We start from the raw sequence: 20200 nt of genomic DNA, 5'->3' as shown, positions 1-20200 counted from the left end.
GTGACGGCGCCATTTTGCTGCGGGCCGCGGCGGCGCCCCCTGCTCCTTGAGGCCAGCGGCCGGGCGGCGGCGGGGCGAGCCCGGAGGATGCGGAGGGGCAGAGCGGCCGCCCCGTCGTCTCGCCCTCCCCGGGGGGCGGCAGCCGCCTGGCCCCGGCGGCCGCTGGCGGGCCGGAGGCGGCCCCGCCGAGGATGAGCGCGGGCTGCGAGCGGGACCCCCCCGGGAAGAGAGCGCGGCTCGGCCCCGGCCCCGGCCCCCGCCAGGAGGGGCCCGGGGGCAGCAGCTCCGCCGGCGGCAGCCCCGCCACCGCCGTGGGGAACAGAGGTGTGTGCCCCGGGGGGCCCGGCCTGCCCGGCAGCGAGCTCTGGGGGCGCCTGGGAGCGGGGGGCTGCGGCTTGGGGGTGCCGGGGGAGCGGCGGGCTGCGGTGCCTCCCGGCGGGGCGCTGGGGGTCCTGACGGGACGGACCCGCCTGGGGGGGCTGCTGGGCTCCGGCTGCCTTCCTCAGCTGCACGCCGCGCTGCCGGAGCGTGGCTCGGAGGGAAGGACTCCTGTCAGGAGCGGGAAGGAACGCAGGCAAGGAAAAGAAATTAAGCTTGCAGCGTACCTGAGTTGGGTTAAAGCCCGGTAGCAAGTACCTGGGAGGCTGCTCTGAGCGCATGGGAGGTTGAGGCTATACTCGTGCACTCTTACGGAGCGGTAAATGAGAATCGTCTTTCAAAAATCCAGTTGTTTTCCTCTGGTGGTTTCTGAGGAATGCTTTGTTAGTCTTGTGGGAATCAACTGGGGAACCTCAGATAGAAATTCAGATATTGCTTTAAAAAAATGAAAGATTAAGTCTTGATTGTTTGCACTGGGGGTAAGCATTTGTTGTCTTTTCATTGCCTCCTACATTTTTGCTCTCTGCAGGGCTTAAATGCTCTGAACTTTTACACCCAACAAGCCAAAGCCATTTTGTTCTGTTCTGCTGCTGCTATCATTTCTGTCTACTGCGCTAAGTAATAAGCTTGCCTTTCTCCACACAAGTTTGTACCTCAAAAGTTAGTCAGCTGCCTTTGGAGAGTTTTTATTCATACCCTGTTTCAACATGGCTCTTCTGTTTTATCTGGCTTCCTTCTTTCCTCTCTGTGGCACAGGTATGCTTGTGCCTTTGATCTGAATTTGACCAGTGACCTTGTCTCACATGGTGACAGTTTTTGCACCATTGTTTGTTTCGGAACAGCTTAAAATTACTTAGATAATTTTTGGAGATTTTGTCTTTGTGCTAGAAGTTCTATACTTTTGATAAAAATATTTGATAACCAGCTGTGGAAAAGCTTTCAAGGTCTTGACTGTTAGGGAAAGTGTCTGTAAAGCGAGGTCCTGAAGTTGCCTATGGCCTAAGTTACCTATGTTACACAACTTCTAGCAGTAAAAGGGTGCCTTTCCTTAGGGACCATTAATCAGTATAGCTAAATCTGTTGTACTGGTTTTTAGGTTCTGCAAATCTACTGTTGCAACAGGGGAACTAGTTTTACTTGCCTGCTTGACGGCAGTGAGGAAACACCTTGTAAGTCAGAAATTGCAGGTAGATAACTTCACCTGGCAAATGGAAAGAAAGGGAACTGAAGCCAGTTGCCAAATGTTCAGAACTGGGTTTGAACAACAACAACAAAACAAAAAGAAACCCTGCTTATACTAATGAAAATTACTTTCCAGTTGTGAAATAACTGCTTTGAGTTTTTTTCTTCCACCCAACCCTCCAGAGTCTCTGCATAATTATTTTATGGGATGTTCTATTGAAAGCTTGTCTGAACTGTAGCCTCATGGAGGTGAGACAGGTCAAAGTGAACGTGATCGATGTGGTTGGTAGTGAACGTGACAGAAACATCCCTCATGTGTTGTTGCTGTTTAGGGGAGTAAACATCAATAGGCTTTACCAACGGTTTATGGTTGGAGGGGAAAAATAAGTCCTTTTTTCAGCAGTGGTCATTTGTAATATGCACAGTCTTTATATTAAGTCTCTCTCAGGATGCTGCATATAAATAAAGTTCTCAGCTGGATCTTTTAGGATGTGTACTCAATAGATTTTGCTGTTGTTGAAGTTTTGTACTGTCACTTCTTCATTCTGAAATCCCACATAAGTCTTTCAGGGCTTATTGTATTGGTGGCAATAATTAATGGTGATAATAACAGCTGTAAAATTCAGGTTGCCATTTCTTTAAATCTAGAGATTCACGGTGCAGTTTTAACCTTATTTAAAAAGTGTGTTGAAGGGGAATAAAAAGAACAAGCCTGGAGTTTTTAAAGCTGTACCTGCTCACGATGTTACAGATGAAATACTGCATCGCATGTAGTTTTAGTAGTATTGGTGTCTGAATACTCCCTATGCTAGCAATAATAGACCTAATGGAGATGTTTTTATCTTCATCCAATACGAGTTATCTTATTCATATGTAATTGTGTTGCAATTTTATCATTTTTCATGTAATAATGTAGTGGATTGTGGTTTTTCAGCTTGTAAACAACGGACAATTACCACTTGGCTGGAGAATAAAGGACCCAAGACGACTGAGTCTAAAAGGTAAAATGCACAACATACTTGTTCAAGAGCGGTGTTCTTTGAGTGGGTCTGTGGAGAGCTGAGTGCAGGTTGCCAGTACAGCTGACTACTGAAAAAAGCAATCCCATTTCTGCTGTGTTCCGTGCCATGCCTCCTGTCCTAATTATAACTGCCCAACAGTTTCACTACAAAAAGCTAATTAGACTCTACCGAAACAAACTGTTTTGCTGACTTAGCTTTCTGAACCACCTCACTGTTTTGGTTGCTCTCACAAAGGAATAGGTGAGAATGTGCAGCAGGGGAAGGCAGAGCGGGACTGCTGCTTTCAGTGGCAGCTGCCATTAGATCAAGTTAGCTCGAGTTACCAGGCTACGTCCTTAGGCAACAGCTCTGCTTTAACATAACTTAGTAATAGTTGGGGATTTGGGCTGTATTCATCTCTCGGTTCTGTTGTTAATTTACAGACAAAAGTCAGTTTTGGTTCATCTGGTTAGACTGTGTAACACCATGTAACTTAATATATTTTTTTTACCAGAAATTACAGGGTGTTCAGATGTGCATTCAACTGAAAGATACTATATAAGTGATACTGTTGAATGGTACCAGCTAAAGTTTTGAGGATATTTTCCCATTTAATGAGGATATTTTTCCCATTAATGGAGCAATGTTTGCAATATAACATTAGAATGAGATACCTAAGAATGTAACTATCTAATCCAGACAAATATCAGATATCACTTTTCCATCATTAAAATTATAAATATGCAAGTTTATTTTCTGTTGGTGTTTGATAATCATTAGAGATCAAAGTCTATTAGCAGTGCTAAAATGATCAAGAAAACCCAGGAAAACTTCTGAATATGGTTAATACAGAAGTATGGAGGGCTTGGTTACAGGCTCACAGTTGCAAAGATGTTAAAAGGATGCTTAAGGAGGAAGTGAATCTTTCTTCTTTCAGGTTCCTTTTAGAGTGTTGCTTTTAAATGCCCTTCCTCAGTCTCACTGACAGACTAAAGCCTAGTCAGTTTTAACCAGTTAAGCAGCCATGTAAACACTTAGCATTCTTCTCTATGGCTATTATTGGCATGATTGTAATTTATTCTATTTGAATTAGAACACACTATTTTTTCAGATTTTTACCTCATCTTAAGTTGCCAACATCTTTTGTCAATATCTTTAAGCAGTCGTTTATTGAGGTGGTTGCAGTAACATAACATTCATTTTTCTTCATCAGAATTTTGGTGCAGGAACAAATGTATAGGTGGGGATAATGTAAATTGTAATACGAAAGCCTCTAAAATCCAACTAATTTTTCTATAGGATAAGTTCCATGTTATCATCTGTTATTCCAAGCCCACTGTATTTCTGGTGCTGTATGTTTTTTTGTTTGTTTTTACTCCTCTTCTGCAGAGATAAAGGTGTGAATGCTTTCTTTTTGTCCAGTGTTCTTTTAGAAGAGGTTCTGTTCATTCCTGAAGCAAATGAATGCCTTTGGGAATCTATTAAGTTCTTCAGTTGCTGAGTTTAGGATTGTGTGATAATCGTGTATTTTCCTGTTAATTGTAGATGGGGAAACAGGGCAATAACCAAAGTTTAACATGCTTAGTTTGCATATGAAATGCTGTAACAATATGTTCAGGAGAAGGTGTTGTTCGGAATGGTATGTTGACCAAGACTAGCCAATTTTTTTTTTAATATTCCTATGTCATCTTAATATTTCTCCTCGTCAGTCAGCAGGCACAAAGATTAGCATGTAGAGGTGAAATGACTTGCCAGTGCCTTCCCGAGAAGTTTCAGTGGATCATGTGAAGTTCAGTGCATTTTCCCTTGAAATTGTTAGGACATATTTGTTTCCATTCTTTGTGTAAGACTTGGTGCAGGACAAATTAAGTTATTTTTCTCTTTAAAAATAATAGTTGATTTAATGTGTCTTTTATTGTTTTCTTTTCAGATCTAAATATACCATACTATTACAGATCTTCAAAAATCAGAATAAAAAGCAGAGGTTGCTTATAAGAATAAGAAAGGAATATGACATTGTTGAGACTGTGGGTTACTGTGTCCTGCTTTTCTAGCAGATGAATTTGTAGTGCTGAGGGAATAGCTACAAAATTCAGTTCTTACCCTTGCTCTATTTAGCTGATTAAAAATAAAGTTGAGGATCATGACTTTGAACTTTTTATTTGGAGAAAATACTTAAAAAAAAAAAAAAAAAAAAAAACCACCAACCAAACAAAAAAGACTTAATACTGATTTGATTTGAAAACAAGTATGTTGAATGACTGGAATAGATTACTAGGGTGAGCAACTGATTTATCATCCTTTAGATCCTTTAAATGGAAATAGGCATTCTTCGTTTCAGTAAAACTTGTTGGGTCCTGATAGTGCTCACTTAGGGTGTAATAGGTGAAATTCTGTACTTCCTATTGTATGCTTATAACGACTCCCTTTAAAAAAAAACAAAAACCAAAAAATTTCGTTTGGAGATAAGACATTAAATTCCTTTACTTGTCTTCCACAGCTTACAAAGCAAAATCAGTAACAATACTGAAGCAAATACCAAGATGACTTCCATTAAAAAAGAAAACTTCTGTGAGCACGATGTGAAAAAGCTAGAGAATGTTTGTCAGCAAAATTATCAAAAAATACCTGTGGAAGTTGGTGCAAAGCACGTAAACTTGCCTCAGACAGGCAGCGTGTATAACTGGGAGGCTGAGGACAAAGATCCAATCTTGGACAGAGAGACTGTGAAGGTCGGGCAGTCTGGAGACCTCTTTAAAAACGCCAACATCGATCAGATACACAAAACTGGCAAGCAGGTTCAAAGAGGCTGTGAAGAAAGCGGTGATACTTGGACTCAGAGGAAGCTATCATCGGGCCGGTCTTCGAAAATGGGAAATACAAAACTTTCTTCAAAAGACACTGAGATAGATGGACAAGTGGCTTCGTGCAATTCGCAGAAGCCGAAGAGTTGCAATTCTGTCGATGTGGTCTGTTTAACGGGTGAGCAGGAAGAAGGGGATGTAGTTCCAGAAAGCCCACTTTCAGACGCTGGTTGTGATGCTTGCGTACCTGATCTGGGGGGTCCTGGGAAACTGAGCAAATGCCAAAGTAGTTCAGGGGATTCACCTGCTTTTGAGAAAGAAAGTGAGCCAGAGTCACCAATGGATGTAGACAATTCTAAAAATAGCTGTCATGGCTCAGAGGCTGATGAAGAAACAAGCCCATTTCTTGATGAGCGAGAGGAGAATAGTATGTCCAAATCCATAAACAAGTCTTTTAGAATTCAGTATGGGGATGCTGAACTGGAGTCAAGGAAGTCACGATTTTCTGCCAAGGGTTGTGAAGGCTTTGAGGGAATAGATAACTCCCTCAAAGAGGACGATCTGCATACAAAATCACCTGGGATCTCTCCTGCTACATCATCAGAATGCAAAGGTGCAAAACCGAGTGCGAAGAAAGACTCCAAAATCACGTCTCACTTCATGAGGATACCTAAAATTGAGGAAAAAAGGTAGCATTCTGTCTGCCTCTTCATCTGTTTGATTCACACTTGAAAATTTCTTTTCTCTTGATAAACTTCAGAGGCTTGTGTAAAGAGTATTGCAAAATGTATGTTAAGACATAAAGACAGCTCTGCTGCCAGCTTGAAGTGATTTATTTTTAATGGGACTAATTTTTTTTAAAGGATATGTTTGCCCAGTGCAATTTGCTTTAAAATCATTAGAGATTTGTTAAAACTGGGAATTAAAGATACTGTAGGAAGGCGATTTTCTTTATCGAAGAAGTGATTTAAGATCATGAGATTTGATGCTTGAAAACAGCTGGTGGTACAGGGTTGCTTTACAAAGCATAGTTCTAGCATTCGTTATTTCATTCAGAACATTAAGGGAAACTGATGTTTTATAGTTTTACTTTAGTTTTTATCTCTGCTGTCAAACTACTGAATCAATTTTGTTGAAGCAGCAGTGCTACTAATGTTCTGATTGAGATGAACATGAAAAATTTCATTTTTGAAAGAAGTTGTAATGATGTGGTTGTTTTTTGGTCTTTATAATCTGGTGGAGAGGAGGATTAGTGACTAGATACTACATCAATAGAAGCCTGAGCATGACCCAGGACTCTGTATGTTGGATGTTCCATAAGGACTAAAGGATAATCTCTGCCCTGAAGAGCTTAGGTTCAAGAGGGAGCTGAGAAAGTGAATAAACAGCAAAAGAGAAAGTGGAAACAAGGACAGTGTGCGTTGGTGCCAAAAACAATTATCTCAGTAAACTGTCTCTGAAGTCCCAAGGTAGGGCAAGAAGGTAGCTTTGCACCTCTTTGTTGGGAGCTCCTTCCAGATGCGAGTAGCAGCAGAGCCCATTCTTTTCAAGGAGTTGAGCCGGAGGGTGCTGGAGGGTAGCTACCTCTTGGGAGGAGCTTGCGTTTGGTAAATCTTGAGAGATGAATAGGCTGGGGGTGGACTTGGAAAATAAAAAGTAGAAAGTTGGATGGAAAACTTTGGAAAAGTATGGAAAAGGTGGTCATAAAGTTTAAAGGGGGGGGGATTAGTGAATATTATTTTCACTCAATTAAGTAGTGGCTGTTGTAACAAAGCAGCAGAGGTTGAAAGAGGCAGGCCTGCAGTTGTCTTTGCAGGCACGTAGTGTGTTGCCATAATTGCACGTTTGAGAAGGGAAACTGACGGAGTTTTTGCTGTGTGGGTAGATGGAAATCCTAACAGTGCTTTACAGAATAATTACTGGGTAGAGGATGAGGCTGTGGAGATGTTCTGGGTCTAATCAAGATACGAAGGTTATAAACCCCAGTGCCTTGCAGAACCTTGCAAAGTAGTGGTATGGTCTGTAGTGCTTAGAGGGCAATTAGAAAATACTAAAGCTTTCCTCCAAAGATGAGTCCTCGTTAGACAAGGTCTACAGCTGAGATCTTAACTTGGGGAGGAAGAAGCAGAAGTGTATGGGACAGATATCAGTAGTGGGTAACGCTCTGCCAGAGTCGCTGTTTGGCTGTCAGATACGCACAGCAGGCCCGTACCAAGCATCACACCGATGTGGCTGCGCCGTTTGCGAGTGATCGGCTGGGTCGGGGCATTGTCTGTGCCTGAAGGTGCTGGCATATGCAGAGACACAGCGAACAGGTTGGACAACATCTTTATCCAAGGGTGGAGCAAGTTTGCTAAGGGGAATTTAGGGGGTGTAAACAGGACCTCAAAGTATAGGCTTTTATCTTGTTTTGCATTTTGCTCTGAGAACTTTATCTTTTGCATGAGAAACGTGGTTTCACATCAGATATACAGCTAAGGCAAAGTCAGATCTCTAGGAATGGTCATAGCTGCAGTGAAGAGGCTCTTAGCTGGTCCAGCCAAACTGTGTGGTTGCTGTCCAGGAGGGAGAAGAGTAGGAAGGTCCACTGAGAACAGCGTAGGGGCAGTGTTGAGAGAAATGCAAGCTGGGCAGACGTGCAGTTAGCACGGTCAGTGCGACATGCTGAGTGCCGCTGTATGTTGTGCGATGGTGGTGTTTGTGCTGGGGGAAGGGAACCAAGTTTGTAATGGATTGTCATTTCTCTTCTTGTTAATTTCCAAGTAATATTTGTCTCCTGTGTCAGTTTACAAGGCTGCTAAACTTGGCATGCATTTGAGAAAGGTACGTTCAAACACAACAGTAATCTAAAAGCAGCCTTCTCCAGAAATAAGGTGTAAGTTAAGAGGGTTTCCCTGTAGTTATATTTTCTGATATCACAGCAAAACATGAGGAAGAAAGAGAGGATTTTTTTTTTAAGCAAAACTGTGTGGATTATATGCTTAGCTCCACAAACTTTTTTTCGTGTTTGAATCTTCTTTAAAGGAAAATGAGTGCACCCATTGCATGTGTTCCATGCTATTCGAGCAGAATTGGTAGAGGTTTCATTTTTGTCTTAAAAAAAAAAAAAAACTAAACTAAAAAGAACAACAAACCAAAAAAGAAACACCAACAGAAGAAACTGGCATATTCTCTCTTACGGTATAAGATTTTTGATGCATTTCACAGCTTTTCAAGAGCATTACTGCATCAAATGCTCAATCAATATGATTATATTGATAAACTTACTTGTATCCAAGTTTTATTTCTATCATAGACCTCCTTTTAGTTCTGTTATTGGGGGAAAAATGTCTGCTTCTTTTTCTGTGCCTGTGTGTAACACGAGTCTCTTTTTTGTTGGTACAGAGGTGGCTTGTTGGGCATTTGCATGTTTTGTATGGGTTTTCAGCAGGTTCAGATTTTCTTCAGCAAAATATCTTGGATCCGTGGAAATATCTATGATTGTTGAAGGTATTTTGTTCACCTGTGTTAGGTTACTTTTAAATTTAAACACTTACTGCAAGTATAGTTGGCATGAAAAACACAACCCTGGTGAGAAAATGTGATTGAGTAGGTACTAGTTTAAAGAGGGAGTATGTGCATCTGTATTCTAGAGAAGAGTGTGTAGAAGAGATCCTGGCAAATGCTGATCTGTCATCTGTGCCCGGTGAGATCTCTGCTAAGGAATAAGATAATGATTGAGCACGTGGATAAACAGAGCCTGCTGGGAAAGAGCATGGCTCTTTAGAGGAAAAACCTGCCTTGCTAACCTACTGCAGTTCAGGGAAGGTGTGTGTAGAGAAAAGTGTTTTGGTGGGCAGCGTGTACATGGATGTGTCAGGGAGGAGGCTGTTAGCAGTAGGAGTTTTCCCAAGACTAATGTTTGTCCTGGGGTCACAGCAAAGGCTAGCAAATAAACTGACTTGTTTATAAATGTAAGGCTGAAGTGGAAATAAAATGTTTCAATGTATTTCTATTTTAACAGCAGGAAAGAAAAGTGTGAATTCAAACCCCAGAGGCCAGGAAGGAAGATTCCTAAATATGTGCCACCTCCTCTTCCAACTAATAAGAAGTGGTTTGGGACACCAATTGAAGAGATGAGAAGAATGCCCATGTGCGGGGCCCGTCTTCCTCACCTGAGACCCTCAGCCAATCATACAGTAACCATCAGAGTAAGATACTTCTGTGCTGAAATCAAATTTCATAAAGAATTGTTCAATAACGTGAAATGCCATACGTTAGTCTCACAGTATTGGCAGGTTGTGGGAATCTTTCTTTGCCATTCCTTGTGGGCATACTGGGACAACTGACTTTCCTGAAAATTGACTTTTTGATGCATAAATTTAGGGTATTGGGACTCTAAAGAAGTGTAATTTGGGCTTTACTGCCTCTAGACTATTAGGGACAAATATTTGTCTTTTGCATAGGTGCATGTGTACTTCCTTGTCCGATTTGAGAACTGTGGGAGTTTAAATATGTCTGCAAGTAAAATTTATACTTCAACGCTTTTATGTTATATTTTAATTTTAATGCAATTCTGGTTTTGGTTCAGGATATGTAAAAGGTTCGAAGTGTTCAAGATATGGAGAGAGAGGAAGAAAAGACAAATTACTAGCAATTTTATCACTGTATTTTAGGCCAGATCTGACATATATGTCTTACTCCTTTGGAGTAATATGCAAATTATTTTTTTAATAAAATGTGACCAGTAACCTGTAAGGTTATGGGTGAATCCTAAACAAAAGAAAAGCACATTAGGTTTAAATGCAAGTAACGGGAAAATCAGTGCTGCCAGAAAGCTGTACAGCAGGTTAGATCTTTAACATCCCATCACTTATTTTTTACATTTCTGATGCTATGTGGAATAAACTTGAAATATTACTACATCTGTAATGATTTATCGTTCTTTTCAATGTCAGATTAAAGAATGTGATTTCTATATATGGCAATGGTTACATTTGGAACTCTATTTTAAGTATTTGGGAAATATTTGCATGAAACTATATAGGTGCTTCTTTATAAATGAGGAAGTCTTCAGCTGATAATTAGGGCATAAAAATAATTTCGTTTATAACCTTTATTTCACTATGCATCAAGAGGTCAAATGATATTCTTTTCACCAAGTGTAAGACTTGAGGGGAACTTGAAGATTCTGTAGTTTTTACCTCTAGTCTGAAAGGAGATACTGAATTTTTCCCACTCATTTCTCACTGCGTGTTCATCTTTGGCTTTGAGCTGTGTCTGATGTTACTGTGGATTTAACAGAGCGAAAGATGGATTTTTCTAACCAAATAGCTTGTTGTAACTTTCCCTATTCCAAAAGAGGCAGTTGTAGATGAGCTTTTTCTTAACTAAATATCTGATCTTTATTTTTTCCATTTAAAAAAAAAAATTGAAAGTAGAGCCTGAGTTGTTTTTTTTTTTTTTTTCTTCCTCCTCCTGTGTTTTAGGTAGATCTTCTGAGGGAAGGAGAGGTGCCTAAACCTTTCCCAACTCACTACAAAGATTTGTGGGACAACAAACATGTTAAAATGCCGTGCTCAGAACAAAATTTATACCCTGTAGAGGATGAGGTAAGTCAAAACACTTACAGGAGTGCAATAAAATAAAACTGACTTACATATAGATAAGTTTTCAGTGTACTGTATTTTCACACATGCTTGGTTGTCAAGCTGTGTATGGAAACTGGAAGATCTAGTAGATGAACATCTGGTCTGAAAAAGCTGAATTCTGGGTTGTGATGTTTCAAACAAAGGGGAAGCCTTTTTTTTTTTGTTTTACTTAACCCTTTTATGTGATGGCATATATGTTTGCTTTTTTTGGGATGCCAACAAATACGAATGAAAGTGATGCAAAAGTACTTTACAGATGCTCAAAATATTTTGTTTATTTTTAAAGAAATTCACGAAGTAACCCTTAAAATTTTGTGGCGAGGAAGTTAATTATTACTAAATATATCATTCTGTTTTGAATAACTTCATCTGACTTTATTTTGGGCTTTTGTTTTAAAGAATGGAGATAGAACTGCTGGAAGTCGATGGGAACTAATCCAAACTGCCTTACTTAACAAATTTACATGCTCCCACGATTTGAAGGTAAGTTTGTCAGTTTGAAATCAGGTCTATATGCATAAACTTATAGAAGTACTTTAAGTCTTTCTATGTACTGTTGTCAGTAAGTCTGGCTCAGTCCTATATATTTGTTATTAAAAATAAATAAATAAACAATCTCTGCTGTTCAAGGGATTTCCTAATAAATTCTACAAACTCAAAGGTGGAAGCTGGGAAACATTTTGATTCTCTCCCTGTGATCACCTCTGGTATCTTAGATATCTTAAATAACAGCTTTGCTGTACTGCTGCTCTAAATATAATAGCTGCTGAACAGCATTATCGAGGTCGTGTTTAATTCTCTTAAGGTGTGTGGTGTTAGCTTTTTGTTTGCTTCTTTTTTAAACTCAACTAATTATAAAAAGATTATCACACTGTTTTTGGAACTTCAGTGTGTAATCTGTTTCCTTCCCGGTTAGGAGACTCTGGTTAATTAAAAGAATTAAACTGAAGGTTTAAAAATAGTACTCTTAGTTGTTTAGAATCTATTGTCTTCCTCTACCTGTTCTCACATCTTCTGATATAGTTCTATTTTGAAGAGCTCTGCAGGTTATTTGATGCTTGAAAAACAACTGCTCAGAGTGCTAGGCAGTACACACATTGAGTAAATAATTGCCACCAGTAATTTTATTTAGAAATTATTCAGCAGTCAGTTACAGAGAAATTACTTTATTGTGGAAGCTACAAAGCCCTTCATGGAAAAAACATCTTTTGTAAATGGCAAGGACGTCATGAAAACTGGGTTGTGATGAAGCTGCTCTCAGTTCCTGTTAGATTCTCTGTTGGCTTGTCATTTCTTAGATCATGAGATGGAGCATTTAAATATCCCTGTTAGCTCTGCAGTTCCCTATGCAGATGCAGAAAGAATTCTGAATTTTCATCTGTCTAATGAATTGTTAAAATGCCCCTTGCTGAAATCTTTATACTGACATCTGCTGTCAATATTAGATGCTCATACTTGACTCTTAAATCTTGGCATTTTGTTGTATCGCATTTAATCAGGGAAAAAAGACTTTTATTACTCTGTTAAAGAGGCAATTCTGTCTGAGAGTTTCTATGGCTTGCTTGATGTGTTTTCTTGTTACCATGCTGCTTAGAACAAAGTACTGTATATGCAATATGCTTGCACACAATGTCTAGGAAAAAAGTTCAGATTCTCAAGTGTTCCCACTGAATTTCTTAGCTCTTGTTAAAACAAATTCTACTCCATAAATCTGTACAAAGCTGTCCAGTGGTAACTACTACTTTGTTGATAAATATAGCATGCAGGCTTGTTCTGTAGCCAGGAAGGTAGGGTGATGCACAGAAAAGTGAGTTTGAAAAATAACTGTTCACAACAGCATACTCGATTCAAGTTGCTGAAAAAATCTTCAAGTTTTGGAGACTAATGTTCTGTTGATAAATCTTATTGTTCTTGTTGGCTCTTCCATCAGGAATTAATGAATTTTAATTTGTAGCAGCTTAGAATTGCTATTAGTGTTTCTTTGTTTTTGTTTCTAAAAATAACGTAATTCAGATTATACCTGAAAGGCAAAGAAGACTATAGAAAAGCTGCAGATACACTTTGAATGAATAACTACTGTCCCCCAGCAACTTGTGAAATTTACTTTTGTTAGTTTTGTTTTTATTTGATGTTTTTTTCCTGAGAGCTTTTTAAAGCTGGTTCTTGTGAAGGGTCTAGTTGATTTTGTTGTGGTTCTGATTCTTTAGTCTGCTAAACTGGTAAAAATTCTGCTAGACTGCTGAGGGATGCTTTTTCTACCTCTATAAAGAAAGCAAGTTCTGGGGAGGGTGGAGTATTTATATTGTGTGTTGTAGGCATATGCAAATGTACCACAGAGCACTACTGACTGTAGCTTGCTCAATGCTGGACCTAAAATACAGAGTTCGGTATCATTCAGAGCTGCACCATATTAATACAGTTGCATGGATTTAGGTAGGCTCTGTGACAGGTTGTATCCACTAGATGGTACTATTTCTTCAAAAAGGAAATTAATAAAATTATTTTTCTTTTGTTAACTGAATGTCTCTCTGCTTTATTTTGTTGTGCTCTTTCCATAGGAGGCTATACTGAGATACAATGTTGCTTATGCCAAGAAATGGGACTTCACAGCTCTTACTGACTTCTGTGACAAGGTAAACCATGTTGATTGAAAATAGGAAGAAAGGCAAAATGTAAATGACTTGTCTTCATGTCATAATACTTTTGGCTTCCTTTCCCTTTTCAAGAGTAAAGGTATTGCAGTCATTTAAGTGGATAGTTACTTGCCTGATAACTTCAGTTAAAATTATAATTAGACTTTATGAACTAGATTCATTTTAAATCATAAGCAGCTGATTTGGGTGCGTTGGTAACAACTAAGGTTACTGAAGGTAAGGTGAGCAGTGCCTTTTTTGTTTATGGAAACCGTATTTATTAATCAGTTGTATTGACTTTTCCAGTGTAATGGTTTCTTGTTTTAAAAAATGTTGCTTTGTACTTTCTTAAACAACTTTAATGCTGCATTACAGTGATGTTTGTATAGACTGTGCTTTGGTGGTCTAGCACTAAAATTTGGCTGTACGCTGGGATGATTAATTTAAACTGTGAAGACTCTTGAAAGATTGCAGTGGTTTGTATGATTTTGTATTAGCTTCTCAGAAAAGAATGGAATAGAAAAATGAGTAGTAGGTGGCAAATGCACGTTGGGCTACTTTTAATATATGTCCTGACTGATGATCAGAAACTAGGCTAGTTAATACAGTACGGGAGATGAAATGAGATGTAATAGAAAACATATTATTTTTTTCCAGCTCAGGAGTTACGTGTACCTGTGCTTGTTTTTTGGGTAAGGGGTTGCTAAGTAGCATTTAGGTTCAGTGGAAACTAAATTTGATTTGAATTGAATTTGTTAATTACAGATGTCTGCTCTATTCATGTGATTAGAGGACTGTTCTTTCTGTTGCTGATAGAGACTGCTATTTTACAGGAGTTTTGTTTTGCATGCAATGCAGTGTTATTGCTGACAGAAGGTAGCTACAGAAATGCTGGTGGTATCTCTCATGTTTGCTGGCTATTTCCATCTTGCCAGTTTAGTGCTCCCTCCGTGTTTTACAGACTGTAGTGATAGAGATTGTAGACATTTGGCCTCTCTTGCTCCTGTTGCCTCTTGTACTACTCCAAGTTAACTTGGCTTGTTCAGTTGGCCTTTAACTATTCGTGTTTGTGTTATCAAAGGATACATATTTAAATTACTACAAAATGTTTTTAAAGCATGTCATTTTGTTTAAAATGATATATTTAAAAATATTCTCAGGAATGGTCAGATTTGCACCATATTGCTACGAATGCATCTGAGCTTGTCTTGATGGTTTTGTGTCATGTATCTGGGAGTTCAGAAACAGAGGTGATTAGATTCAGAGGTCATCAGGCAGGGAGAGCAAGTTAAATCAGCTGTCTCCAGAGAAGAGAGGAGCAATAGGGAAATAAACTATCTGTTGGGCATCAAATCTTTCACCAAGAGTGAAAAGGCAATTTCTGTCACCTGGGAATGGTGATTTACTTCTGAGGCTCCCCGATGAAAGGAGGAAAACGGTTTAAAAACATGAATTTTAGACTAACTTGAAGAGCATGCAGCACTACATTAAATGAGTAACAGTGAAGCACTATAGAATAGTGGTCCCTTATCTATAGGAGCAAAATCATAGCCTGGCTTTGTTTGTTGAATATATTGAGTTTAGTGAAGGGGATGTGTGGAGGGGAAACATGCAGAAAGATGCTTAAAATCTCTATTATTAAGAGATGTGTGAACTCTTCAAGCTTTGTAAATCAATAAGGCATCTGCTTTCAAAGCATTTACAGTCTGCTTATCTGAGCAGCTTTTCAGTGAGAAGGTGAGATCCTCTCTGGAAATGCCCTGAATACACTAGCTGTAGTGGAGTGTGCCTTTTGGACTTCTTGTATTTGGGAGCTAATGATTAAGGGCTTACCATTGGCTCGTGTGTTTTCTTTTTTTTTATCCCTTTTTATCCCTTGGTTTTGAGGGAAGAGGGAAAGCATTTCAGGCGATATTTGCTCACCAGAAGTTGAATGGTTTGCTTGAAAAGAAAGCTGGCTCAAGTAATCAGGCAAAGGGTGGAACAGCCCAATAGAGAGTTGTGGGAAATAGTTGCAAATATGTATTAAAGGAAAGAGATAAGACGGTCTATGAGCCTCAAACATCTGTATTCCTGGGCACTGTCAACTCCTAATACATTCTTAGCCAAGAATTCTGTCGCCTGATTTAGAAGGGAACTGGGTCCACAAATCCATTGGTGTGTATTTCGGTGGCTCATTTGGGCCATTATGTTGAGATAGTACTTTAATGGGACTGTGTTTGGGGAATTATAAAGCCACATTTGATGCTATTTATTCCAGTTCTGGGCACAGCTCACGTCATCTATTAATCCGTTAAAGTTTTCATATCAGTGGCTTTCTCTTACTTTGTGTTTCATATTTTAAGTAGTTTCCTTCCAAGTTACACAGACAAAATAGGCAATCTTCTAAAAACCTACCTGTGAGATTCAAATCAATTTTGGTCTAATAATAGTAATTACCAGTTTCTTGGACTTGTTTTTCTATAAGATGAAATACTTTCAACTTTCTCAACTAAAGGGAAATAAATACTGTGTGTGTGACCCAGGTTTTCTGCTGTGTAGGTGTGGGTCACGTTTTTTTCCACTGTCTGGTACTAAAATGCATGTTCAGTACCAAAAAACAAATTGACATGAGTAGAGCAAGGTCTAGAAAGAAGGGCTCTTCCCTGTAAGACTGATGGTGTTTGAGCGGTCAGCTCACAATTTTTGTCGTCCTGTGCTATATAGAGGCACTTAATTTTGAATCTGTCATATTGAATTAGTAAAAGAGTGATTTAATCTCCTGAAGTGGACTTTTCTGTCTTGCTGAAGTTTTTTTGAATGGTCAGACTTGTTGGGTGGCTTGGTGGAAGCATCCAGGAAAGCCTGGTGGTTTCATGCAGACTGTATTGCTTTAATTGGTTCCTGTGCCATCGCTTGCTCTGTAGGGCTGACCACAACACCTATGGTTCTTGGATGGCAACAAGAGTTCAGTAGTGCATTGAAGCTGATGGAGAAATGTATATGCAATAAAACAAGTGCCCCTCTCCCTCACCATCCTCTATACTTGCAGTGCAGTTCCTGGCATCCAGAGGTAACCCCAGCATGTGGTGTAGAGCTGAGCATCTTTGTCTTTTCCTAACACTTACTTTGCAAGGTGGGCCTCTTATGGCTCTGGACAGTATGCTAATGGAAGTCTTCCAAAGGTAGCTCATTTTTTAGACCTGGAACTCAAACACAAGAGGAAGGGTATTTTCCTCCTCTTATGATTCTCTACCATACTTGGTCTTCTGTGTAGCTGGTAGGATCAGGAGTCTGTAGAACAAAATGTAGTATAATGAATTCATTCAGTGGAGACAAGTTTCACAAGCCAATTCAACTTTGTCACATAAAGCCAATAAGTTAATTGCTTTGAAATACCCAAGCAGCACCCGGCTAAAGCTTTCTTTTATTTATCTTTTATTTAATAATAAAATTCTTTCTGTTTTACAGAAAGAACTGTTATTTGGGAGAAAAAAAAAGTCAGGTATCAGCACAGTAGTGGTTATTTTTCTTTTGATGTGTTTCTGGCTGGATATGTTTATGAAGTTCATTGTCCTTTCTCGCCAAGCTTTATCCCAAAGGTTTGTGTATATTTACAGTCTTGGGGCATAAATGGAAAACTAGGCATTTTGACCTTGTAGGCATACACTTATCTACAACAGTGAGACTGGATTTTGTGACATCTTTTGCTTCTTTGTGCTTCAAATTTTGGGTTTAAAATGTAACAGAAGTCTTTCTGAATTCTTCTCAGCACAAAAAACAAACAGACAAAATAACGAAACACGCATACATACCCTGACAAATAGAGGTGGACCAGTCCTACAAAGATTTGTCAGAAGAGGGAGCCCTCATGCTATTTTCAAAAAACTTCTGTGCTAGTTAATGTTTGAATGTAGAATTCATGTTTGTACAGTGAAGTAAATTTGGGGGCTTGGTGGTATTTTTTTGTTGTTGTTGTTTCTTTCAAAAAGTTCATAGTACCCATCAGTAATGTGCATCAAGCTCTCGGTGGCTTATTTGCTTCAGACATCTGACAGTTTTGTTGTCCTCTATGGAGTTTCCGCACAGTCATATTGATTTGTTCTTCCATCTGTTTGTTAATATTGGCAAACAGGCTTAGGATTTATTCAAGTTATTACTTACTGGGTGAGAATTATTAGTGCTAACATTTTTCATCTTACTTGCAAAATTCTTGTCATTTGAAAGTGCATTATTTTCCCAGAAATTAACTAGAAACCAGAGAAGAAAGTATGAACAACAAGCAGAAAAGGGAACGTGAGGAAGCTGCTGTGGATGCAGCTGTCTTGAGACCCACACCAATGTGTGTGTGGATGAGCTTTGTTTCCATGAATGGTGATAGCACGTAATAAATTGACAATCTTGTAATCTACACTGCTATGTACTATAGTAGGTTATTTTTTGTTTGTTTGTTTTTGTTGTTGTTTTCCCTTGTAGGTCGGCCCTTCCGCTTGTAGGCAAGTCCAAACTCTTTTGTTCTTTCCAGAGTGCAGGAAATAAAAAGTCATCGTTCAGGACTTAAGCCTTATACTAGCAGTAGCAACTTTATTTAAAGGGAAAAAGAGAATCTATCATTTAAGATGATCATGTGGCCTGCTGCTTTAGTTAGGGCTTGCTTGTTCTGGACATTCTTTGTTATTATTGCATTGTTCTAAAGTCTCTTAGTGCAAAAGCATAATTCTTACTAAGGCTGCTTCACGAGTTCTTCCTCTTATGGCTTACGTTTGTTCTGTTCTTTCAGGGACAGGGGAGTGTTTTTAAACCTGAAAGTTACATGACTTTGTATACATAGTGCCTAAATTCCTTAGTAGGTGATCTATTTTTTTAAAAAAAAAAATCCATTTTAGTTGTGTAGTGTACAAGAACTTAAGTCCACAGCACTTATGTTGTGAAGCTTCAGGAACTTAATGACATAGAACCACTGTCATCATTAAAATCTGAACTGTTCTTAGATGAACCCGTCTGTGAACAGCCTCGTGTTTTGTTTTTGTCCTTTGCACTAGAACTGCATGAAATTGAATTATTGGGTCCCATCTGAAACTTGGGAGATTTAGCAGCAATACTTAATAACAAATCTACTGGAAGAATATGCAGGAAAGGTACTTAAAGTTTCGAAAAGGAATTCTTCAGGCAACGAAGCAACAATGGGAGCTTTGATTGTCCACGTTGTTTAATTTCAGACTTCTAAAGTGCTTTGAAACCTGGAGGATAACTATGGCACTTGCATCTTATTTGTAGTGTCAGAAAACAAAGGAATATGCTTTATAATTTTACCGTGCGTGTTATCTAAGTTATAGGCTCTTCTCATTTCAGTTCTGTGAGTTATGTGAAAAAATGTGTCATACTGTCTCTTACAGATGTTCACCTTGTATCTGTATTTTTGTTTGTCTGGACTCCTTGAGCTTGATCCTATTAGTGGAAAGCTTGTGTCTGGGAAACGGAGAAGATATAATGAGAGGAGTCAGGAATGGATTAAAGATACGCAATAGCTTCCATATGAGGAACATTGAAATAGTCTAGGACTCTTATTTTTCATCTTAGGTGAGAGAGAGGTGAGGAATGGATACGACAGTGGTGTCCTAAAGGAATATAACACAGTTGAGAAGAAAGGACCATTTATTCCTCTAGTACAACAGTTAAGGGACACTGCGCGAATATTCCTAGCAGGTGTGGATTTCAAAAATGGACAAAAGGAATTATCTGCTTAGATACTGCATAAAAAGCTGTGGAACTCCTTGTCTCAGGGGAAGTTGAAGATGCGAAGGGTTTGCATCAGGTTTTGAAAGGATTTGCACAGATCCCTGGTACAGAGGTCCTGTTAGCATATACACAGATACTGTGGTGGTCTCTGGGCATTTTTTAAACACTTGATTACTACAAGTAATGGTGGTGTGTTGAGGGAGTGCTGCTGATTGCTTGCTGTTAGACTTTGCTAGGCATCTTTTCTTCGTCTCTGTCAGACAGGTTTGGGGATATGATGGACGTTTGTCCATTTTTACATTCTTCTCGCTTTGGGTTGAGGATGAGAGGCAGAAATGGCCTTGGCATTCAGCCTGCATTGTGGTGTAACACCAATATGAGATGCTGCTGACAGAAAGACATGGGAATCTATATGCTACTTGCTTTTAAAAGGACAAAATAGTTATGTTAGTTGACGCTTCAAGTGAGCATCACTTGAAGGTGCTCGTGCCTTTTAAAAATAGTTTTTTTAGGTGTGCTGCAGAACTTTAAACCCCTTGTGCCTACTTGATGCAAGTAGGAAGACTTGAATGGAATACACTATCATTATCTCTACAAAGAAGCTCTCTTTCTCCACTACATAATACTCAGTTTTCAGTGGCTGGGTTTGGGTTTTGATGTACAAAAAAGCATGTGTATGTTTGCAGTGAAAATTTATGGACATTTTGTGGTCTTTTTGTCTTCTGGGAAAGCTGTTTGAAGCCAATCAATCTGTGTAATGACAAGGATCTACATATTTGATTCCCACATAAGCAACGAGTTGCTGGTTTAAACCTTAAAACTGGCTATTAGAAGTTGTGGGTATGTGGGTTTTG

General features: G+C 39.2%; 1 protein-coding gene across 2 annotated transcripts in view; it reads left to right on the top strand.

Moving 5' to 3' along the window:
- Positions 1–11: 11 nt before the first annotated feature.
- The window catches only part of PARG (poly(ADP-ribose) glycohydrolase), a 65469-nt gene continuing 45280 nt past the window's right edge, over positions 12–20200 (top strand). Inside the window, exons 1-7 of one of the 2 annotated variants that reach the window (XM_080597858.1) lie at positions 12–324; positions 2495–2561; positions 5062–6054; positions 9372–9555; positions 10834–10956; positions 11395–11478; positions 13554–13628. In XM_080597858.1, the coding sequence (XP_080453984.1) occupies positions 192–324; positions 2495–2561; positions 5062–6054; positions 9372–9555; positions 10834–10956; positions 11395–11478; positions 13554–13628 (1659 nt within the window). In that variant the 5' untranslated portion in view covers positions 12–191. Of the gene's footprint in view, positions 325–2494; positions 2562–5061; positions 6055–9368; positions 9556–10833; positions 10957–11394; positions 11479–13553; positions 13629–20200 lie in introns of both variants that reach the window. The other variant, XM_080597857.1, reaches the window with a different exon arrangement.

This window comes from Anser brachyrhynchus, assembly GCF_964034855.1.
Source record: "Anser brachyrhynchus genome assembly, chromosome: 6".
NCBI classification, from domain to species: Eukaryota; Metazoa; Chordata; class Aves; order Anseriformes; family Anatidae; genus Anser; species Anser brachyrhynchus.
The sequence above is the reverse complement of the archived record's forward strand: the minus strand, read 5'-3'. Positions and strand labels throughout refer to the sequence as shown.